General features: G+C 43.0%; 1 protein-coding gene across 1 annotated transcript in view; it reads left to right on the top strand.

The window, feature by feature from the left end:
• Positions 1-24,520, top strand: part of RAB3B (RAB3B, member RAS oncogene family) — a 68,019-nt gene that overhangs the window by 34,047 nt on the left and 9,452 nt on the right. The window contains exons 3-4 of the mRNA XM_012928014.2: positions 16,444-16,562; positions 17,904-18,028. Of these exons, the coding sequence (XP_012783468.1) occupies positions 16,444-16,562; positions 17,904-18,028 (244 nt within the window). The remainder of the gene's footprint in view (positions 1-16,443; positions 16,563-17,903; positions 18,029-24,520) is intronic.

The following is a 24,520-nucleotide window of genomic DNA, read 5'->3' as shown; positions in this document are numbered from 1 at the left end:
CAGAGCCGTCATGGACAGCTGTCCCATCAGGGCTTTTGAGGCATCCAAGGTCTCATTTGTTCACAAGGGAGGATTTTTTTCATTCTTATACGTAAGAGGATATTGAGAGGTAGGGTGTGTGTATCTTACTGAGGTCACACAGCTGGTAAATGGAATAAGCAGCACTAGAACCCACAGCTCTGCAACTCAGGGGTAGATCTGGGCTTCTCCCACTGGACCCCTGTGTTTCCATGGCAACAATGAAATCCTCTACTGCCACCATCTCAGCCTCCTCTGCAGGAACTGTTTCAAATAGGGCCCAAGACTTACCCCTTCACTTCCCTCAGTGAGGAGTTAGGGAAGAAGAGAAAAGGAAGGCAAAATAAGAAATAATGGGGCTAGCATTGTGGCATAGCAAGTAAAGCCACAACCTGCAATGCCCAGCCTGCCATATGGATGCTCGTTCCAGCTGTTGCACTTCTGATCCAGCATCGTGCTCATGTGCTTGAGAAAGCAGTGGTGGATGGCCCACGTGAGAGATCCAGAAGAAGCTTCTGGCTCCTGGCTTTGGCCTTGCCCAACCACAGCATCTGGATAGTGAACCAGTAGGTGGAAGATTCCTATCTCTCCCTCTCCGTACTTTCAAATAAAAAAAAAAAAATCTTAAAAAAAAAAGCACAAAACACCAAAGGCATAAATAGAGAAATCGGAGGTAATTCTAAACCTGGACATTGTGTTCAGGCTGCCATTTTGTGAGGAGAGTTATCTTCTTGCACTGGGTTGTTGCTGTGTGTCAACCCATGGAGCCTGAAGGCTGGCCTGTGGCTGCATCATTAGTGGAGGCACCCTCAGCCCTGTCATCTTCCAGGGGAAGTATGCTCAGGCAGTTAGTTTCCCACCCTGCCCTCTTGGGCTCTTCCTGCCCACATCCTCCTTCGCCACCAGCTGTCTGGAAGTCCGAGGCCTCTCCTGGGTACAGCTCAGAGAGTCCACAGTGAGTTACTGAAGACAAAATGAATTAACAGGGCTCACAATTCTCTAGTTTTATAGCTGCCGAGGCCCTGTCACAATGCTTACTGTATCCATCTAACAGCACTGTGGACAGGATATTATTATCAACTCCATTTTGCAGCTAACAAATCTACTGCCCAGAAAGTCAAGTAACTGGTCCAAGATCATATTCCAGAAACAACAAAACTGGAATTTGAACTCAGATGTGCTTGACCCCTTAATCTGTACTCTTTCTGTTGCTCCTTGTAGTACCTTTCATCCAGTAATTGGTTAAATGACATGTGCAGAAAGGATCCTAGAATTAAGGGGATAATAAGAAGGAAGGTACTTTAAACAGATTAAAGATGACCATATACCTGACATGGGAATAGAAGAGTCCCATGGCAAGATCAGAGAATTTTGGAGTTAAAATTTGAAAGTCAGAGAGCGCGACAGCAGGAGAGAGAGGAGAGAGAGAAGACACATACCCATCTGCTGGTTCACTCGCTAGATGCTCCAACAGCTAGAGCTGGACTGGCCTGAATACAGGGCACTTATGTGAGTAGCAGGACCCAATTACATGAGCTGTCATCTGTTGTCTCTCAGGGCCTGCCATAGCAGGAAGCTCAAATCAGGAGTTGCTTTCTCTAGATAGATAGATATAGATATGTCATGTTTCCAAAGGGATTTAATATGGCAGGGGAAAATATTAGATAATCCAGACTGACAAATTTTACCTTTTTTTTTTTTTTTTGGCTTGGTCATGACTCTATGCTGATTTTTTTTCCTCCTAGATATTATGTTTCAGATTTCTTCCCAGTATTTTATACAATGGTTTTAAAAAAAACAAACAAGTAAACAAACCCACTAAAAGAAAGCATCTAAATGGAGTTTACATGAAAACTACTGGAAGAGTTTATTTTCTAGTAGAAACAGCTACCCTGCAGATTCATGCAGTGTCTCAGTAGACAGAGAGCAGAATGGTTTGGAGGTCAGGCTGTCTGGTTCCCATGTCTACCAGCTCTATGACCTGAGGTAAGGTATTTAATTCTAAATGTCTGTTACTTCATCTGTCAAATGAGCATAAAAATGGGACTTTCTCAGTTGTTGTAGGGATTAACATAGTGCCTGGCACACCTTGTCTCTGTAAGCATCAGCCAATCATCCCTTCTGCCTGGGTGCTGGCAGAAATGTGACTCATCAGGGAAAAGCATTTGAGCTGAGTGCCACATGATAAATAGCAATCCATTCAGTGGTGCAGAGAATAAGGCTGTTCCCAGCAAGGGAACAGTGTGAACTAAGTGCAGAAACTTTGAGGGACACAGGACTTGGGACCTAGTGAGTATTCCAGGGTGGATAGCTTCAGCGGGGAGAAAAGAATGCAGAGAGGTGGTATAAATAAAAGCTGTGACATCAGTAGGTTAGAAAACCAAGGAAAAGGTTAGCATCCTGGAAAACAGGACAGCGAAGGAGTTACACACCCAGCTCTGACATTTTCTAACTTGGGCATGCTCTCTCTCCATTCCTGTTGGTGCTACAACTCAGTTGAGACTGATGAAACTATGCATGAAAAACACTTGTCACAGTGCCTAGCAGAAAGTACTCAATTCATGTTAGTAATTATTATTTTATTCCAGTTATCATTATTATGCATCTTGACTGCTTAGGGCTAGAATGAGCCCTAAAAATCATTTAGCCTGATATCCCAATTTTATTTTATTTTATTTAAAAAACAAAACAAAACAAAAAGATAAAAGCATTTAATAGGTGTTATATCCAACTTCAGCACAAGTGACCGAACATCGTTAGAGCAGCTGTGCATCACAACCCTTTGATAAGCCATGCTGCAGGTGGCCTTCCCCGCACATGCTAATTTACTCGCAAGGTTCCTGGTGGTGCTCCGCGGGTCTGCACAACACTGTGTCCGTCCTTGCTCTCATCGTCTTCAGAGCTGCTTGTGCAATGGGAATGGCAACAGCGATTCAGCTCTCTATCCCAATTTTAAGGGTAGGAATGTCAAGGCCCAGGATAGAAAGTGTTGGTAAATTCACCAAGCAAGTTAGTGCTAGAATTAAATCATCCCCAGGGCCCCTGATTCTCGCCTGTGTCATGGGACCCCTTTCCTACTGTCAAGCTTCCTCTGGAGGTTCTTCCTCCCTCCTCCTCCTACAGTTGTTCACCCTCCTCTCTAAATAAATTTCAAGGCATTTGTCTTGTGGAGCTAAGTGTGAGACTGTTTTTAGAATACTCTGGCACCTGTATGCAAATGACCCTCAGGAGATTCATTTGCTTTGCTGTCTCAGGCTAAATCTCAAAAGAATACATCTGTCGGGCCAGAGGGCAGGATAGAGCTCTGGACTTCGATGTCTTTCCAAGTAAGTTCCAAAATTCCACATGAGAAGTTCACTTGACTGTCTTACCTGCTGGTTTTATGTTAACTCCTTGTGTTGCTCCATCTGGAAATGAATTCACAAGTAGGCTTCTGGGCCAATGAGATGTCCTATCAGAAGATGCTAAGGTTGTGGACTGTCATATCTACTATGATACTAGCTGGGGAAATATTTATTATTTTTAGAAAAATGGGAGTAATAAGGGAGATTTGAGGGAGAAAAACATTTTAAGAGACAATCCAATGGTTTTTCCCTGCACAGCTGGAAAGAAGGCTGGAAGCTCATGAAATGTGCAAGTCCTCAAATACTTTGTCCAGAAAGGTCAAATCCCTTGGACCTTGGCATAAGCAGTGGTGTCCTGATCCCCAGTAATTTTGTGCTTTCATTTAGTGCACGCATCTACTGAATGTCTTTCAGGTGACAGTGCATATGTTGGGCACTGCTGAACTGCTCAGTGGCTCCCTAGTCTCTCAAGAAAATGTCCAGCAATGACCTTGGTCTGCCATTCCAGATCTGCATAATCTTTTTCCCACCTCAGTTGTTACTTTCTCCCTATTTTATATTCTAGGAACTGTATTTTAGAGGCTCAGAGATGCTACCAATCAATCAGATATATCCTGTTTAAGAGACACTAAAGGGTAAAACCATGGGCATCTTAGAACATGTGAAATAATTTTACATCCCAATGAAAATGGAACTGCCTGTGCTCTTCTTAATTGCCATGATATTTCAGATCTTCCTGGTTTTTAAATGGGTTGCTATGGGAAATTTCAAATGTACACCCAACTCAAGAAGGGAGACTAAGTTGCACACGACACCACATCATTCAGCTATAGTGATCATTGATTCATGATCAGTTCTCCATGTTTTTATGTGTTTCCTTCTCCCTGCACTAGTACTAAGAAGAGCAAATACTCATGTTTAACAGTTTTGAGCCACAGAACCACTGCATCAGGCCAAATAGAATCTTTTTTTTATAAAATCTAATGTGTTCAGTATTTTCTTAATGTTGCGATTACAGCAAAACCAAAATATCATTGACCTTTTGGGTGATTTTTTTCTCTCTGGTTTGAATTTTCAACCTAGTTGAAGTCATACTGTATATTCAATTTTACATCCTGCTTTTATTATTTTATTTAACTTTACAACAGAAGTATAACTAACATCAGTAAGCAATCTTTGTGAATATGCTTTTAATTACTTAGTTGCACTGTATAGGAAGGATGTGTAATACTCATTCAACCACTCAACAGCATTTGTTGTACTCAGAGTATTTCAGACACTTTTAGACAGTGCTAAAAGGAAAAGAAAGCTCTATCACTGTCCTCTCAAAGCTTAGTTTTCTACTTTGACATTTAACTACTTTCCAATTTGAGGCAGTTCAGAATAATGTTACAGTGACTATCTTTTTTTTTTTTTTTAACTTTCTCTAGGTTTCAGATTATTTCTTCTGGGCAAATTCTAGGTAGTGAAATTCCCACTTTACCTTTATAAAGTAAAGCATTTACTATTGTTGTAATCATGTACTCATGATTAAATACATACATATACCTAACTCAGTAGGTAAGAGATGGTATCTTACCATTTAAATAACATGTATCTGAGTATTTACTGAACAATCATCTTGGTTTTTTTAAATGTGAATTGTCTATTAGTCAAGAACCTGTTTTTATCATCTGCAGATTCTCAGGACCAGATTAGCTTTTTTTTTCATTTCCCTTTGCTTGCTATGACCTGGGGATAGATTAAATGTAATTTTGTTCCGAGCCTCTCCTTTTCCTCTTGGCCCTTTCACATCATTTTTCTCCCCATATCTTCCTGTCTCAAAGGAGACTTGGATGAGTCATATAAAGGGTGCAGCAGGTGGCAAATTAAGTGAGTTCCCCAGAGAGCCTTTTTGGAATGCTGTGAATGGTGCTGATGTCAATTTAGAGGCAAGAAGAGTGAAGAGGAAATAGGTTGGCAATCATGAGGCTAAATTTGTCGGTGCAAGGCACTGAGATGTTATGGATGGTGGTTCATTCAGCAGGCGTCTCTTGGACACCTCCTGCATGCCCAGATCCATGTGGGGGCACTCATGAAGGAGCTGGATCCTCCCAGATGAAATAAGTAATATTACAATGAATAGTCAACTATGTGCATGTCAGAGGGGTTCTACGGAGATACAGCAGGCTATTAGACATTTCCATCTGCAGCTTGGAAGTGAGGGTCCAGAGGAGGCCAAGAAGCCAAAGGTGGAGGCAGAATAGGAACAGGCAGAGATAGATGGAAAGAACCAGCAAAGTAAAGAGTTTGCAGAAACCAAGAGAGGAGTTTCAAGAGGAGGGATGCGGGACAAGTATTTGGTCCAGCAGTTAAGATGCCACTTGGGACATTTGCACCTAATATCGGAGTGCCTAGGTTTGATTTCTGGCTCCATTTTCAAGTCAGACAGCCACTAATGCACATTCTGGGAGGCAACAAGTGATGGCTCAAGTACTTGGGTCTTACTTCCCATGTGAGACATGTGAGGCTCTAGTCTCCTGACTTTGACCTGGTTCAGCCCCAGCTGTTGTGAGCATTTGGGGCATGAAAGAGCAGATGGAGGATTTTTCTGTCTCTTTGACTGTCTTTCAAATAGAATCAAAATAAATAAATACGTTTTTTAAAATGAAGTAGTGTATGTGTTTGAGGGATATCCATCTTTGTTATTTAAAACAATAGAGATCGTACTATCCACCCTTCTCTCATGATTGGTTTGGTAATTCAATCTTTTTGGACACCTGAAAGATGCCAAGCATTGCTCTAGATCATTGAGAGTACAGAAATTATAAGGCACAATCTCTCTCTTGCAGTCCAAATGAGTAATTTATAGGTGGGCATGGACACAGATCCCTGAGGTAGGTACTGTGTTCCATTCATGCAGAAACTGTTTATTGAACACGCGTGAACATGCCACATGCATCGAGGAACAATGAGAGGAGGCCTTATGGCTTTCTGTTATCTGCTTGAAGTAAAACGTAGTGTCGGTGTGTTAGCAGAACTCATGGAAGCTGATAGTCCTGTCTGTGGAAGGTTTTGTGCGTTTTGTCTGAGAGACTCATGCCCACAAAAAGAACACAGGGAACTCGTCCATCTGGGCTTCAGTTTCCCATCTGTGAAATGAGGGCAATGACCCAGTGTCATAGGATTGATCACATGGGTGGTCCCTTTCCCATTAGATCATAGAAACCCCGAGGGCAGGGATCAGGTAAGTCTTCCTCACAACACAGTGTCGACTTAGTCGATAGTTGTGGAAGGGACTATTTTCAGAAGGGCCTTGAGCTCTACTCGCCTGACCTCTGCTATTGCTAAAGCAGAGGCCCAAATACATTTCCACGGAAGCCTAACAGGGATGATGTTGTTGAGCTTAAACATTGGATCCTGAACGATTTCCTGGAAGAGGTATCCTCTGACCTGGATTACACAGGCTGGAAGTGCTCTGTAGCTCTCCATTCTGAATTTCACGATCTCCTTTCCTGCTCTGCTCCCCCAAGGATCTAACCAGTGGCTACCTATGTGTCTTGGGACTTCACTTCCTTACTCATAAATCAAAAGTGATGGTGATTCAGGGAGTGCTGGAAAGGGCACTAAATGTGGTGTCAGGGTATTTGGATTTGAATTTCAGCCCTGCTGAAAAGCAGCTGTATGAGCTTGGGAAAGTCACTGAAGGTCTGAGTCTCAGTTTCCTAGTTGGTACAATAAAGCAGCCAGATTGAATGAGCTCTAAGATTTATTCCCTCTTGCTCTAAAATGTCTGCATCACATGTCATGGTCAAGATGCAGTGAAATGATGGCAGACAAGTGTAAATTGCAGAGTACTCTGTAGTGTGGTCTGTACTGCTGTGGACAGACCGAAGTGACCCCCAGCTAGCTCCAGAGGCCCATCTCACCACTCCGCTGCTTCCCCCGAGCTCTACCCACCAACTCTGTTTCCTGAAGAGCTCTCTCCTTCCAGGTTCCTCCCATTCCCAAGGGACAAATGCCTCGGCTCCCAGCTGCTGCCCAACACAAAGGACTTGGAGCAGAGCAGCTGTTTGTCAGAGGGTGGAACATGACAAAGCCAGCTGGAAAGTTCCCATTACCTGCCTACCTGCTGCTCACCATTCATCTCAATCTCCACTTTGGCTTGCAAGTATTAAGTTGAAGAGTGAATGAAGGCAGAAAAAGGAGTCTTGCTGGAGGAGCCAGCATGCACAGGGCAGGCCCGAGGACTGGAGACCTCAGAGATCATGAGGTGACCTCTCAAGGGCTGTCACTTCCCTGGGTCTCCGACTGTCTGTCTATAACATGAAAAGGGGCCAGAACAAGGAGGTGAGATCCACCCAGACGCGTGCTGTCCTCTTACTGATTGTCCTCTTACTGACTCTGAAATTCTTAGTGAGCTGTCTCTCTCAGTAGTTTTGTTCACTAGCAGTCTTATGTAGTTGCCTACTGTGTATAGGTGATATAATTGATGGCCTAGGATTTAACTACATATGATTCTGTCTCAAGGTGCTCATTGCCTGAAACACAAGACAGATACCTGTGTGCAGTGACATAAAGTCAGGTGATTAAAGGGTAAGGAAGCATGTCACTTTGTGGGAGGTAGGGAAGGAGTTCAGGGAAAACCTTAGAGGAGACCTTTGACATACGCTGTGAATTGTAAAAGGGAAAGGACAGTTCTGGCAAAAAGCCGCATATGCAAAGACCCAGGAGTGTAAAGAAGTGACATGTTTGATCCCTTCTTGGTCTTTTGCTAAGATCAAATGTAGTAGAAGTGACATGTTTGGGAAACCACTGGAGGTTAGATGAAGCTGGAGCTCATTGATTGGCCAAAAAACGAGAGGGAAGGAACAGGAGAGGAAAATGGTACTAGATCCCAAAGGATCTAACCTAAAGTCTGGATCCAATCCTGTGGGTTGGGGCAGCAGGGGCGGTGGTGGTGGGGGCAGGTGGAAGGAGGGAGTGGGTAACAGGGAAGGGATTTAGACACAGGGTGAGACAAGATTCGGATTTTAAAAGACCCATTTGACATCTGGTGTGTTCTATGCAAATTATTGCAGACATCCACTAGACCTGTCCTTTCAACAAGTGTTGATTGGAACATCATAGCTCCATGTGCCAGGTGTTGGGCCAGGTGCTAGAGACACACTATTCGGCAAAAACCAGATGCTTTGCTCTTGTAGCACTTATGGTATGGCAGAGGAGGCAGGCCTTCATTGAAAAATGGACAAAAATGAACAAAAAAAAACAGTGAATTAATGCTACAAAAGGGAAACATGTGTTATCAGGAAAGCAGGTAACTGGAACATTTGGCTTTGTCAACATACTCAGGGGAAGCTGCTCTGCTGAACTGAACTGCAAGGAAGCTGCTCCCGGCACAAAGTGGTCTCCACAGGAAGGGGCCTCACTTGCTGCAAAACTCCCACCTAGTGTGTATTTACCTTCTATTATAAGCAGACAATGTGCATTTGAAGCAAATACTGGGTTGTATTCATCAGTTTTTTCATGTATTGGCACACAGTCAGTACCCAGTGAAGATCTGAAAGAAAAGTAAGGAGAATAGAGATTCTTCAGGTATATTAGGTATTTGGAGAACGGTGTTACTCCTTCCTTCCCAGGGCTAAGCAAACATCTTCCTTTCCTCCAATTGGTTTCAGGTACTCTTCACTGTTCTGGTCATTATTACAGGTGATTTAAATATCAATAACAAAACTGGTGGTTGGCACAGCAAGACACCACTTGGGATGCCCACATTTCATATGGGAGTGCATGGGCTTGAATCTTGACTCCACTTCTAACTTCCTGATACTGCACACACTATAAGGCAGCAGGCTGATGGCTCAGGTTAATGGGAACCTGTCACCACATGGGAAACCTGGATTGAGTTCTAGTCTTCTTGCTTTGGCTATGGCCCAGTCCTAGTGGTTGTAGACATTTGGAGAATGAACTAGGTAATGAAAAATGTCTTTCTTTTTCTCTGTATCTCTCTACCTTTCCAATAAATAAAAAAAATTAAAAATCAGTGATGAACCATTGTGAGAAGAGCTTTGATCTCTTGAAAACAAGACTTAGATTTGTATAAACCACTTTTTATCATTGACTGTCATCCTAACCTGTTTAAGCCTTAGTGACTCTTTTAGTAGAATGGAGATATTGATCTTCTCTCAGGGTTTCTTTAATAATTAAATGGGATAATAATAATTTAAAAGAACCACTTTATAAATTCCAGGAGTTAAACACACATTTTAAATGAGGATTTAAATGTTTGGAAGGCTGCCACATGAGTGAAGAATTATGTCTTCAGAGAACTAGTTAAACCAATGAATAGAAATGATCATATAGATATCAGTTCAACCACGAGAAGAAGAAATGTCTTAATATTCAGAACTGTCCATTAGAGGAATGGCTGCCTTGAGAGGTGGTGAGCTTCCAATGTTGGAAAAGCACAATTCAAGTTTGCTTGGAAGGAATTCCTAAGTGCTTGTATTTCTTCTTTTTAAGTCTAGAATTCAACAAGACAAACAGAAAATCTGGGAGGGATCCTAAGTGATAGAGGGAATAGCATGAACAGACAACAATGTAGCAGGTGTGGTGAGCACCAATAGAGTTGGAACACCAGCGGAAGCTTTCATGTCAGCCTTGCTGGTGATTCAACCTTACACTAGTGGAGGAGAGGTTTTTGGCCCACAGGAGCCTGAACTGTGGCCTCAGAGCATCTGCGAGGCTGGAGAATGAGTTAGTTCTTGTTCTGGTAGGCTAAGGAGGATCAAAGGACACATAGTCCGGTTGGGATATAGGCTGTGTTGAAAATGCACAGGCTGTGGCCCAGTAGGTTAAGCCACCGATGGCAACATTAGCGGTCTATATAAGCGCTGATTTGAGTACTAGTTGCTCTTTGACTGGCCCAGCTCCCTGCTAATGTGTCTGGGAAGGCAGCAGAGGGTAGCCTGAGTGCTTGGGCCTCTGCCACTCACGTGGGAGAGCTGGATGGGGTTCTAGGCTCTCGACTTTGGTCTGGCCCAGTCCTGCTGTTGTAGTTGTTTGTGTAATGAATCAGCAAGTAGAAGATCTCTGTGTCTTCCCCTCCTCTCCTCCCTATAACTCTACCTTTCAAATAAATAAATAAATAAATAATACACAAATAAAATGCCTTGGTTAAAAAGAAGTTAAATTCTGACTGTCTCCATCTGACTTATGACTGTAGCAGTTTACTTCTGTGACCTTCAGTTAATCCATACATAAAATGGGCCCTACTTTGTCCTGCTGCAAGCAGGTGTAGAAATGAAGAGAGGTAAGTTCAGAGTGCAGGGTGTCCTGGAAAGAGCACAGACTTTGGAACCAGACAGACCAAGGTGCACTCTCAGTCTGCTGTGAACCTGTTGTGAGATGTTAAGCAAGATATTCAATTGTTCCTTATCTGTCAGCAAAGATAACTGCATTTCAGAAAGCTGTTTGGAAAATTTGATAAAATGGGACAAGTGCTTATCATGTGCCTGGCACATAGCCATGCTCAACTTACCACCAAACAAACAAGGTCCCACAGACACAGCACTTCTAGAAGTAGATGTTTAGTTGATGCTAGTTCCCTTTCCCCTCACACATGTGTCTGCCACATGGCAGAGTTACAAAGGCTACAATGGTTGGCTCACTCTGGGATCCACCGTCTGGCCTGATGCTCTTATCGGTAGGAACAGTGATGAACATCTGTTGCGTAGAAGTCAATTGCTTTTGATGACTTGGTCTCCTTCCTCAAGTAGCCAGTGAGTCATCCCTTTTTCTCTCTTCTCCTTCCTGTCTCCTCCTTGGTTCTATTTCTGACTCTCATCAGTGGGAGGGGAATCAATGTTAGTCAATGTGATTCTTAAAAATAAAAGAGAGAGGTTCAGGAATGATTGAGCTGTTTATGTTTGAGCCCAAGATGATGAGAGCCAGATTGCTGCCCTTTGCAGCCTGCACTGCTCCAGGTGAAGCAGCAGTGACTACAGCATCAACAGCAGCAGCTCCTGTGAGCCCTGCGGAACACCTTGTACACCGCCCAGAGCCTTCCCGCGCTCCCCCTGCCTCATCTCATTCTCATGCAACCATTTCAAGACTGAGATTATGACTGCCATGTTACAGATGAGGAAACTAAAGCTTAATCATTTCCAAGTAACAATTTTAAAAGTTAAGTCATTATTATGATAATTCAGCACCTATTATGAATCATTTTTAAAAATTGAATTATAGAAGCCCTATGAAGTAGTTTTTATGCTTAGAAAGATCAAATCATCAGGCTGCCCCAAATAACACAGCTGATCAATGGCAGGGCTAGGAGTCAGACCAAACCTGCCTGGTTCTTAACTCATCCATTGCCTTTCTCTTGGACTATGTTACTGATCTTCAAGGGAAGCCTCCTATTGAGACCCTGGTTGGTGACAGCTCTGGGCAGGTTTAAATATAAAGAAAAGTGACACATTGCCTAAGACTCATTCACTCCATCTGGGCAGACTTTGGGAAACTGACCTGGTCCTAGGGCTTGGAGATACAAAAATAATAACTGAGGCTCTACTATGCACCAGGAACTGTCATGAACTTTTTACAGATAGCTTGCCAACTGAGAAAACCTGCTATGAGGTAGGTGTTACTGCTGTTCTATTTTCACAGATGAAGAAATTAAGTTCAGTAAATTGCTGAAGGAAGGGAATGCATGAAGGAATGAATACCAGGGGACAGTAACATCAGGAAGCTCCTACCTTGGTTACGTAGAAAGTGTTTGAGCAGGGATTCAGTCCCAGGAGCATAATTAACAAAGACCATGTTCTTCACCTCCAGAGTGTATGGCCTTTCTACTTCACAGTGATTGAGTCCCTACTTTGTGCCTAACCATGCCCATCTTTGGCACAGAGATGGAGCTGACTCCTGGTCCCAGCTCCTTTATTATGGCATCCCAGGATTTCCGGTTCATTGGCCATCAACTGGGAAACAGGGCCCTTCTATCAAAGAGCTGGTGCACAGGGCCAGGTTCCAGGTAGCAACAGGAGACTACATACTCTGGCAGAGTCACAGGGTAGATCGTAAGGAGAGTGAGAAGAGCAGAGATCTGCTGGCAGCAGTGCAGGAGGTCAGAATCCTGCCTCAGCCTCCCCATCAGGAAGAGGAGTTTAATACCACCTCTTACCAGACAGAATGTAGGAGCTGGGTCTGGGAGGTCTCATCTGTGAAGTTGGTTCTAAAGAACTCAGAAAGCAGAGATGTGATGTAGAAAGAGCAGATGAAATACTTCTGCAATGCTTTTTAGGGGCTCACACACAAAGCTTTTGTGCAGACAGGGCAGATATTTTTCTCAGTAGTGCTTAGTGTGAATTGTTTACTCATCCATCAATTCATTCATTTGTCCACTTGATTCATTCATCGACTCACTCATGGGCTGGAGAATTTGTACTTGCTAAAGCTCTTAGAAGTGCTAGATATGATCAGAATGAATATTCTGATAAGCTGGTACGTATTCAGAATGAATACTCTGATATGATGTGTAAGGTGCTCAGGGACCCTGCTCAATGGTTAGGAGATGGTGATGAATGTATTCTTCAAGAAGGGATAGGACATTAATGCAGGTTTGGCTTTACTGAGTAAGGGTACGCAGATCCAGGCCAGAGCTGAATTGCAGCAGATATGGAGATGCCGAACCACAAGAGAAATGTGACTGTTATGTTTGATTTCTCACATTGCACTCATCTGTCGTCTTGTTTCATAATTTCACATCTTGAATGCTTCTTGAATCTGCTGCTACTCTCCGCATGCTGCCACTGTTCGGGTTCAAAGCTTTATTGGGTCCCACCAGAGCAAAGGTTTTTCTAGCCTCCCTTCCTTTCTTCCATCTCCTTCCAAGTTCTCTCTCCCTGCTGTTCCTGGTGTGGTCTTTCTAAACTCACATCTAATTATGTGACTCTCCTGATCCGAAGTCTCTGATCCTGAAAGAAAAAGCCCATGTCCCGCCTCTCAGTACTTGAAGCTCTTTCTAGCTTCATCACCCACCTGTTTCCTACTGTCTCTTAAATTCTCTGAAAGAGTCACTAGTAAAAGGTCTATTTTCTGCCAAAATATGTTTCCTTCACTTCTCTGCTTACTCTTTGTTGTTGTTGTTAGAGACGTTTTTATTTACTTAAAAGACAGCATTACAGAGGGAAAGAGTGACATACACAGAGAAAAAGATCTTCTATCTGCTAGTTTACTCTCCAAATGGTGGCAATGGCCAGAGAGGGGCCAGGCTGCAGCCAGGAGCCAGGAACAACTCTGGGTCTCTAACGTGGGTGTAGGGGCCCAAAAACTTCGGTGTTCTACTGCTGCTTTTCCTAAGCCGTTGGCATGGAGCTAGATGGGAAATGGAACAGCTGGGACTTGAACTGGTGCCCATATGGGAAGCTGAAGCCACAATCCATAGCTTTTCTTTCTTTCTTTCTTTTTTTTTTTTTTTTTTTTTTTAAGATTTTATTGTTATTGGAAAGCTGGATATACAGAGAAGAGAAGAGGAGAGACAGAGAAGATCTTCCGTCCGATGTTTCACTCCCCAAGTGAGCCGCAACATGCCGGTGCGCGCCAATCCGATGCCGGGAACCTGGAACCTCTTCCGGGTCTCCCACGCGGGTGCAGTGTCCCAAAGCTTTGGGCCGTCCTCGACTGCTTTCCCAGGCCACAAGCAGGGAGCTGGATGGGAAGTGGAGCTGGCGGGATTAGAACCGGCGCCCATATGGGATCCCGGGGTTTTCAAAGTGAGGACTTTAGCCGCTAGGCCATGCCGCCGGGCCCAATCCATAGCTTTTCATGCTATGCCACAGTACCCAGAAACCTCTTTTTAAAAAAAGATCTTTATTATCTTCTTTGTATTATCAAATAAGCACCCCTTTAGGCGATGTTTCTAGGTTAAAAGCAGGTTCCATGTATGGGAATCAATGTACTGTCTACTAGATTCTGGTTCTCCTTCTGGGCATGTTATACAATTGTACTTTCGTACCACTTGGAAATTGGGTGTGTGTATTGGGCTGCCTTTGGCTGGTGAAATGGAAAATTAAAAATAAGTTTTAAGAGCCAGCATATGACACATACCTTTTCTACTGGTAACTGCTCTGTCAGTCTTTATTTTGGAATCATTAAGACAGAAAGTATAGCTCTGAGGCAACCTTTAATGACTATGGAGCAATACTGAAAAATAAAACCTGGCTTAACCTTTTGAGATTTGGGGGTTGCTTTTTACTGAAGAACCAAGATTATCCTAATTGACGCACTGACCCTGCTTTGGCATCTTCCAGTAACAATCCCAAGCTACCAAGTTCCTCTTTCCTGAACTTGTGTGACACATCCTCTGTGCACTGTATCCCTGAGGCTGATGGCACGCTGCCTCACAGTGCTGGCTATCAGTCTGCCACTTCTGCTCTTCTACTGTGGCTTCCTGAGATCCTCAGTGGTGCTTGTTCCAATTTACACGACACAAAGCATGGTCCTTGACCAAGGCAGAATATTATAGTGGTAATAGGAATCAGACCGATTTGATTCAAATCCTAGTTCTGACACTTACTTATGCTCAGTTTCCTCATCTGCAAAATAAGAGTAGCAACATATCCTTCACAGGGTTTTGCTATAGTTTCTGGATAATAGGTGCGATGTTTTTACAAATACTGGCATTCCATAGCTACTATCGTTCTTGTTGTTTTGTTATGCCTCACTGATTGATGCAGAATGGTTATGTGCCTTGAACAGTTTTGTGATCTTGAACAGTTTTGTGATCTTGAAAAAGTGAACTTTTTCTGCAGTTTATACACTTTCAGGTGTAAAATGTAAGTGCTAGTGACACTGAATCACAGAGATTCGAGAAACTTTAGATGAGATATTTTAAACATACTCTTAAGCACTCGGCATTCTAAAAAGGATGCAGCGAAGACATGTGGTTGGTCCCCTACACTGTGGACATTTGTGAACAGATCAAAAATTGTCTCAGTCATTTTTGGGAAAAAAAAATTTATTTCTCTGGGTCTGGTATTGAGGTAAGGTGTAGCAGGTAGGATGCTGTCAACCCATACAGGTAGTGGTTCAAGTCCTGCCTGTTCCATTTCTGATCTAGTTCTCTGTTAATGTGTCTGAGCAGGCGGTGGAAGATGGTCCAAGCGCTTGGGTCCCTGTATCTATGTGGGATACCCAAAGGAAGCTCTTGGCTCCTGGCTTTGGACTTACCCTACCCAAGCTGTTGCAATCAGGAAATAAAACAGTGGATGCAAGATCTCTCTGAAACTCTGCCTTCCAAAAAGATCTTTAAAAACATGTTTGTTTCTCCTTATATACGAGTAATATCTGGTCATTGTAGAGAAAATAAAAACATATAGAGAAACTAGAAATTTCATTAATCCTAGCATCTCATTCAGATATAATCTTTACTAACAATTTAATGTATTTCTTTCAGTTTACTTCTCTGCACATATAGTTACATTATATCACACAAAAGCTCCTATGTCATTAGATAGTCTTACATTCATAAACTAACAAACTTTTTACATTTCAACCTTTCTCCTTTTGCTGAATATGTAAGTTGTTGAAACTTATTCACTCTAAATAAAGCTGTAAAAAACATTTTTGTTCATTAACACTTATCTGATTTTCTATTTTTAGGGAAAAATGTTTATCAAAAATTTTGGGTCAAATAGTATGACATTTTAATGCTCTTGCAACTTTCAAACTAATTTCCAGAAGGTTGAACCAAGTTCCACACCCATAAACAAGTTGTGAAGTTGTACATTCCATTGCCTATTCATCTATAATGGGAACTGTTATTTAAAAACAAGATTGAAACTTTTTAAATTACAGTAATTATTCATTTACATTTCTTCTGTGAATTGTTCATGCCTGTTATTGATCTTTTATATTGGTATTTTCATTATGTTCTTATTCCAATAGAGGTTTCAAATTGTTTCATTATAGTCAACAAGCACAATATGAGACACAAAATAGGTGTTCCGTAAATATTCCTTGCATCATTTGTTAATTGTCTTGGGGTTCTTTAGAAATGAGAGCAGACTTTCAAAGAGGATGACTCTTCTTTCCTTTTCCCACCCAGGATACAGCTGGACAGGAGCGGTACCGGACCATCACCACAGCCTATTACCGTGGAGCCATGGGCTTCATTCTGATGTATGATATCACCAATGAGGAGTCTTTCAATGCTGTCCAAGACTGGTATGAGATTTTTGCATTCATTCAGCAAAGTAACTTGTGTTAGTCTCCGCCATGCACTATGAAACCTTGTTGAATCAGATATAGCTCCTGTGCTCAGGAAGACATAGGCTGGACAGACTGGGCAAGGCAGACGCACAACACCAGCACTGCTCAGCACCAGACTGATCTTTTGCTTCCTTTTGCCCACAGCTGCTGTATCAGGTGTTTTCTGTTACTGTAATGAAATACCCAAGGTCTGATACTTAAAAGCGTCCTTTTTATCTCAGTGTTGGAGGCTGAAAGGCTAAACAGTATGGTGCTGGCTTTGTAAGAGTCCCCTGACTGTGTCACATCATGGCGGGAGTACATGCAGGAGGGAGAAATTGTATAAAAAGACAGGAAGCCAGAGAGAAGCTGGTCAGGGGCCAGTGTTTGCTCTTGTGTAACAACCTTCTCACAAGAACTAACCTCCGTACCAGAACACCTATCCATGACCTCCCACCAGCTCCACCTGTCCAAGGCCCTGCCTCTTTACACCAGCACACTGGAAATCCAAGTCCAACACCTGAACCCTTGTTCATCGGTTGCTTTCAGCTTAGGGGCTGGCGGTTCACATTCCACAACACTTGCTCTTGGAGGCCCTCCCTTGTCCCAAGGAACAGTTTCTGTGTCTGTGTGATACTTTGACTTGGAGCCTTGAGCTCACAGTGACCTCACAGGCTGCCTGCTGAAGTCCCTTGTCCTGACCAGTTGTCCAAGGTGCCTTTGGTGTAGCTGTCATTCATGGGGCCTGTATTGCCTTTTTCTGCCTTTTGGTTATCCTCTTCTTCATGCTGTCTCCCTATCCCTTAATCTCTCCTTCTTCCTAGGACCACTGTTTCCCTCCTTTGATTTCTCTCCTCTTCTGCTCACTCTCTCCAGTTGTGCTTTTTTTTCTTCCCTCTCTTCTTCCTCTCTCTCCCATACCAACCAGAGAACAGTTAGCTCTTTGTCTCCACACTGCTCATTCCCCGATGGCCTTCAGTTCCTTCCCCTTCTCCATCAGCCTCTGTTCAGTTCGCCTCAGAAGTGCAATGACTTTAACACCTGGTGATGACTCCTCCAACAACAACCTGATCTTGATTGAAACTACTCTCTGTCTACCTTCTATGTGGTCTGTTCTTACAATGCTGTCATGATGCAGTCTTGGGGCTCTGCCTCAGCAACCTAATCCAATCATCTCCCAAAGGCTCCACCGGCAGATACCATGATTGGATTAATCCTCTCCTTAACCCAGCAGCCATTAACATCTTATTTTGTGTGTATGTAATGTACCTATGAGTTTTGTTCTGATTTTTGACGGTTCTCTTTGTCTCCTTTTAGGGCTACCCAGATAAAGACCTACTCCTGGGACAATGCCCAGGTTATTCTTGTTGGGAACAAGTGTGACATGGAGGAAGAGAGGGTTGTTCCTACTGAGAAGGGCCAGCTCCTTGCAGAACAGCTTGGTATGTGCATGACCTGTGTGTGTGCTTGTGCGTTTGTGTATGTGTACTTGACAGTAGGACAGAGGGACAAGTGTGTTTGTGACATTAGGTTGTGTTGTGATGGTGAATTATGTATCTACGAGTTCCATGTATATTGTTTTATATTTGTGTGATGTACAAATGGGTTTTATGTTCATGAACTTTGGGTAATACATTATTTATAATATGTAAATATTTCATATATGAAACATACAGGTATATTTGAAATTTGTAAACTTTTTAAAATCAAATCCTTCCACAAAGGCTTTGACATTTCTTATAAAAATCATTCTAATACAGCAATAAAGGAAAAACAAGAAACCTGGAGCTAACAGAAAGCAAGGGTGGAAGGAAAATATGAGGAAGCCAGGGTAAAATGAATGCGTATGTCATATATTCTTGGGCATTTGCAATAACTGGGCCAGAATATTGCTTTGAGCTTCTTACCTAGCATTGCAAAGAGTGAAACATCATCAGTTACATGGGTTCAGAGTGTCCTTAACGTAAAAAATAAACCCGTTTTTCTAGCAAAGCTTTGCTCTTCATTGCCAACAGTAGAGCAGGCTCTTATCTTTCTAGCAACAGCAGTACTGGGTGTGCTCAGATGTTTCTTGCACTTTCAGTGCTGACTGACACTTAACACTAAACACAATTCACAACAAAAGTAATTGCATGAAGGAACAAAAGTGTGTGGTTCAAGTGTGCAACTCAGTGGTACTCTGACTTCTCCCAAAGTGAAAGCATTTTGACCTCCATTTTGACCACCTGAAGTCTAGGTGGCCAGGCATGTCTCAGTGGCCCTGTAACAGAACACGTATGCACCTTTTCTTAAAATAGTAGTTTTTAAGTATTAGAATATAGTATAAAATTGCCTTAAAGAAAGAATGTCATGTCTACAGAAAGTTTGAAATCTTTCTCTAGAGGAGTAGATGGATTGCCAGCTTTTAGCCCATCTCCCCAATATTTCTTGCACTCTAGCTGATGTAAGGATTGAGAAGTAGAACGTAAAGTCATACTCTCCAATACTTGTGTATTGTATATATTTGTATTGTGTGTATTCTGACTGTGTGTGTCCTACACTTCTTTCTCTCCTATTCCCTAAAGTGACCTGGACTAGATATTAAGCTGCTTAATATATAGGGAGGTTGGGCCATCTTGGATCTCACTGTTTATCCTTATCACAGTGGTTCTCGGGCTTCTGAATGTGTCTCTATTCAGTTCAGAGGAGAATAAGCAGGTGGTGACACCTACATGTGGAGAACTTCAGCCCATCCCTTTTCTGCCTTCAGCCCATAATCCTTAGGCAGACCCCCAGCATTCTCCCTGCACTGGGATGCAATGTATTTGGGATGCTCTTATCTCCTCCTCTTCTTTACCTGCTTCCAGCTGGTGAGCCCCCCACTCAGCTTTCAAAGCAGCTCAAGCTCCACTCCTTCCTGGCCCCCTGAAGCTCTTTGCATTATACTCACATTTAATGTACCTATACGTGCAACAGTCACAGTAACCATCACACTTGGGCATACTCAATCACTTGCTGGCTTTCTGAAAGCTCCTGGAAGACAGGAAATGAGTCTTGTACCCACAGTGCTGAGCATATGGTCTGACACTGCCAAAAGAAAAAAAAGTCTTGAGATTAATTTTTAGTATGTCAAGTTTTAGGCTATTGTGTTTTATTATGCAGCAAAGAATTCCTAGATACCTCCTATATGCAGCAGATACTGTGCAGTGAAATAGGATATGTTCCCTGGTCTGAAGAGGGTTGAGTCAATGAAAAAGCAGATGCTAACAGTAATAGCCCAATAATTGTGGTTATGATAGAGGTGTGTACTGGGTTGCAGGAGCTCACAGGAAGCACCTAATACAGTGGGGGTTTGAAACATGATGCCCTTTTGGAGTGTTGAGGACAAATAGAGTCAGCCCTGCAAGGAAGAGAGGCAAGAATGTTCCAGGCAGGAGAACAGTACTAACCACTGGGTAGTGTGAGCCTGGAATAGTGTTGCCCAGACAGAAGTATTTTAGGTAGAGGATTAGCTAGCTAAGCCTTCCTAAATAAGACTTTTAAAGCATAAGTTGGTTAAACATTTATTAGGTGCTTCAGGTATCAGGCACTATTCTGAGTGTTTTAAAGTATAACTCATTTAGTTTAATCCTCTTAAAACTCTCCAAAATAAGTATTTTTTCTCCATGTTTTTGAGATATAAATTTTTACAGATGAAAAAAGATAGGTTGCCTAACTTGCTCAAGGACGCATCCCAAGCACAAGGGTAAAGTCGAGACTGGAATCCAAGCAGTGGTCTGTGCTCCTCAACAGTTAACCTCGTTAGACAGCAAATATGATCGTTGAGATCTGATATTTACTGAACGAGACATTATATGAAATGTTTAGTATTAATTCTGCGTTTTCTCTGTGTAGGTTCTAAAAGCATTTCAACACTCTGAAAAAAAAAAAAATTAGGTTCAGAGAAGTAAAGTCACTTGCCCATGGCTATGCAGTTAGGATGTGGCATAGTCCATATGGATCTATTAAATGTATGTAGGAACAGATACAGAAGTAAGATGAATTCTTAGCATAGGGTTTGGGGAAGCACTTGAAGAAGGCTTTAATGGGTTGGTCAGATGTAGGCAGGAAGGTAACCGAACTCTGCCTACACTACTTCCTGAGCTTTCCTCTGTTTGCCAGAATTTACCTGTACATAGATTTATCTCTTTCCTAGCCCTTGAGAGCAGGGATTATGTCTGATTTGTTTATCATCCCAAGACCCCAGCATGGGGGGGGGTGATATTTATTCAGACACTTCACTTATTCATTTAAAAATGTTTATTGAGCACATACTCTGAGCCAGGTTCTGTGCTGGCCCTTAGGCTATAATTAACAATGTTCAAACAAATTGTAATCTTTCTTTATTGTCGTGGAACTAATGTAATCTTTATTATCATGGGAAAGGGTATTATTATACCAATACCTATACAAATAAACATATAATCAATAATTGAGTGATTGGGTGAGTTGTATGATATCTTAATCAAGATGTTAAAATCATGGTAAGTCCTGCTTAAGTTAGAACTGGTGTTACTCCACCTTTAGCTTAAAAAGTAGATTTATTTCTTCTGGTCAATGGAAAGTCCACTGAACCCAAGACTCAATTGTGCTTTCTGTTTCTCAGCTTTCCTTACCCCTCAGCCTCTTCCATAACCAGATGCTACACTAGAAGTAAGCCTTAGATGGCAGCTTCAAATTCATATTTACTCAGCTTCTGCAAAAAGAAGGGGGGCCTCTCTCTTGGTTACCATGTAACAATCTTGGGGGATATAGTGATGAATCACCCATGAGTCACATGCCCATTCCAGCAGCTGGAGGAGGCAATTATTGTCACTTATAGCTCACAATAACCATAACCATAACCACTTAAAATAGTAGTTCCCCAAAGGAAGGAGTGGTAGGCAGACCAATGATAGACTCATCCACCATGATGCTATAAAGAAAAAGAAAGCCCAATGGTAGACTGGAGAGTCAATGTCTTTTTTCTTTAAAGATTTATTTATTTTTATTGGAAAGTCAAATTTACAGAGAGAAGGAGACAAAGATTTTCCGTCCACTGGTTCACTCCCCAAGTGACTGCAATGGAGCTGAGCTGATCTGAAGCCAGGAGCCAGAAACTTCTTCCAGGTCTTCCACACAGGTGCAGAGTCCCAAGGCTTTGGTCTGTCCTCTACTGTCTTCCCAGGCCACAAGCAGGGAGCTAAAAAGGAAGTGGGGCAGCCGGGATAAGAACTGGCACACATATGGGGTCCTGGTGCATGCAAGGTGAGAACTTTAGCTACTAGGCTACTGTGCCAGGCCCGAGTCAATGTCTTTTGAGAAAGTAGTATTTAAGCTGAGAACTAAGGGCTGGTGTTTGGTACGGTGGAGTCCTCTCGGTATGCCTATGTTCTGTGTCAGAGACCCAGGGTTCAAGGCCAGCTCTGCTTGTGATCCAAGGACACATCTTGGGAGGCAGCAGGTGATAGCTCAAGTGTTTGGATCCCTCACACTCAAGTGGAAGATCCAGATTGAGTTTTGGATTCCTGGCTTTGGCATGGAGAGAAAAACCAAGGAATGAAAGAACTCTGTCTCTGTTTCTCTACCAAACAAGTGAAAATAAACTATTTTTTTTAAAGATTTATTAAATTTTATTGGAAAGGCAGATACACAGAGAGGAGAGACAGAGAGAAAGATCTTCCCTCCAATGGTTCACTTCCCAAGCAGCTGCAACAGCTGGAGCTGAGTCAATCCGAAGTCAGGAGCCTCTTCTGGGCCTCCCATGCGGGTGCAGGGTCCCGAGGCTTTGGGTTTTCCTTGACTGCTTTCCCAGGTACAGGCAGGGAGCTGGATGGGAAGTGGGGCTGCCGGGATTAGAACCGGCGCCCATATGGGATCCTGGCAAGTTCAAGGCGAAGACTTTAACCACTACGCTATTGCTCCGGGACCCTAAACAATTTTTTTAAGTGAAAACTGTGGGGGCCAGAGTGGTGGCTCAACTGCCTAATCTTCCATCTCCAAGCGCCAGTACCCCACATGGGCACCAGCTTGTGTCCCAGCTACTCTGCTTCTTATCTGGCTCCCTGCTTATGACCTGGGAAAGCAGTGGAGGATGGCCCAAAGCCTTGGCCCCCTGCACCCATGTGGGAGACCTGGAAGAAACTTGTGTTTCCTGGCTCCTGGCTTCTGGCTTCTGGCTTAGGGGTAACTCTGCTCCATCCATTGCAACCATTTGGGGAGTATAGCAGATGGAAGATCTTTCTCTGTCTCTCCTCTCTGTAAATTTGCCTTTCTAATAAAAATAAATAAATATTTTGAAAAGAAAAAGCTAAAAGCTAAAGGATGAGAAAAAGTTAGCCAGACAGAAAGTGAAGATTGGGACAGGGTAGTGTCTCACATCAAGAATGGTCCAAGTATAAGTCAGAGTTTGAAACCTTCATGGAGAGGAAAGAAGGCCTCACAGCAGGGATAAAGTCCTCAAGGGGTGAGGAGTGCGAGATGATGGGAGGCAGCTGTTAGATCACACAGGCTCTTACAGACCATGTTCAGAATTTTGCGAGGATATCATCAGATCAAGCATCATGAGAAAGGACGTTCCCCCTTCCTCCCCCTCCCCCAGCTGCCTTAGGTGTGGTAAGTCATTGTCAGTGGTGCGCTTGCCAAGCAGCATAGCCGTTCTCTGCTTTATGGGATCCTCCTGAGGATTCACTTCTCTTTAGCTTTTTTCAGCACATTTGGCCAAGACTATTCTCCTGGCCAGTGACTAGTATTTGTTGAAGCCATGAGTAGCAGCAGGCCTTCTGTACCCTCCAAGTTCATGGGACTTGAGTGAGGGCGATGAGATGCTGAGGCAGATACATCTTGGGGAGGGAGGGTAGTTTCAGGGATTCTAGGGACCATGGCATTCTAGGGTCTCTACATTCCCTCAGAAAGGGTCTCCCAGTAAACTGCTGGACTCAGAACTGCAACCATGGGGAAGATCGCGGGATCTGTGGTCTGACCATGGAGTACATGTGTCAGAACTGGGCCTCCTCAGTGGCTCAGAAGGAGCTTTGCATGGCATCCCCAGATGCACATGGAGGATATGGCAGTCCACTGGGGCTTGCAAAGGACATCTGGTACCAGTGCGAAGGAGGGAGGATAGAACAAATTGGTCAACTACGCCAGTCAAGCACTGGCAGCAAATATCTGGGTGATTGGAGACTCTGAGATGGACTATGTTGGACCTTGGAAGGATTTCCTCATCCTTGGATTGGTGATATCAACAGCATTTCAGAATTATTGAAACCATCCAAGCAGAACTCTCAGAGCATGTTCTACATCAGGGAACCTAGGATGACATCGGGTGGCTGTTCCCCATCCCTGGGTACTGAGGCGGTTTGGAGGCTAGGTATAGCTTTTCCACTTGCCTTCCCCAAGACACAGAAAAAAGAAAAAGAAAATTTGGAAACAATGGTCTCATCTGCTTTCCACAGTCCTTGACTTTTCTCATCCTAATCAACTATGTAAACATCATCAAAAATTTATATATATGTATATAACTTATACTATACATTATACTTATTAAATAAGTAGCTCTGCATGCCAAAAAGTAAATAAAAACATATAGAATATTCTAAATTCAACAACAACATAAAATAAGGGAGGAGCTCCTGGTTGCTTTCCTGGATCTGACAGGAGATAAACTCTAGCCAGAGCCCAGAAAGAACAAAATGGAAAATATGGACCAGCACAGGAACATCTTGAGTTAATCCTCCACCCAGTAGTGCTGGTATCCCGTACAGGCACCAGTTTGTACTCTAGCTCCTCTGCCTCCCATCCAGCTCTCTACTTGTGGCCTGGGAAGGTAGCAAAAAATAGCCTACGTCCTTGGGACCCTGCACCCATGTGGGAGACCCAGAAGAAACTCCTGGCTCCTGGCTTTGAATCAGCTAAGCCATGGTGACCATTTGTTT

The sequence above is a fragment of the Ochotona princeps genome, chromosome 2, assembly GCF_030435755.1.
Source record: "Ochotona princeps isolate mOchPri1 chromosome 2, mOchPri1.hap1, whole genome shotgun sequence".
Classification (NCBI taxonomy): Eukaryota; Metazoa; Chordata; class Mammalia; order Lagomorpha; family Ochotonidae; genus Ochotona; species Ochotona princeps.
This window is presented reverse-complemented; position numbering and strand designations above follow the sequence as displayed.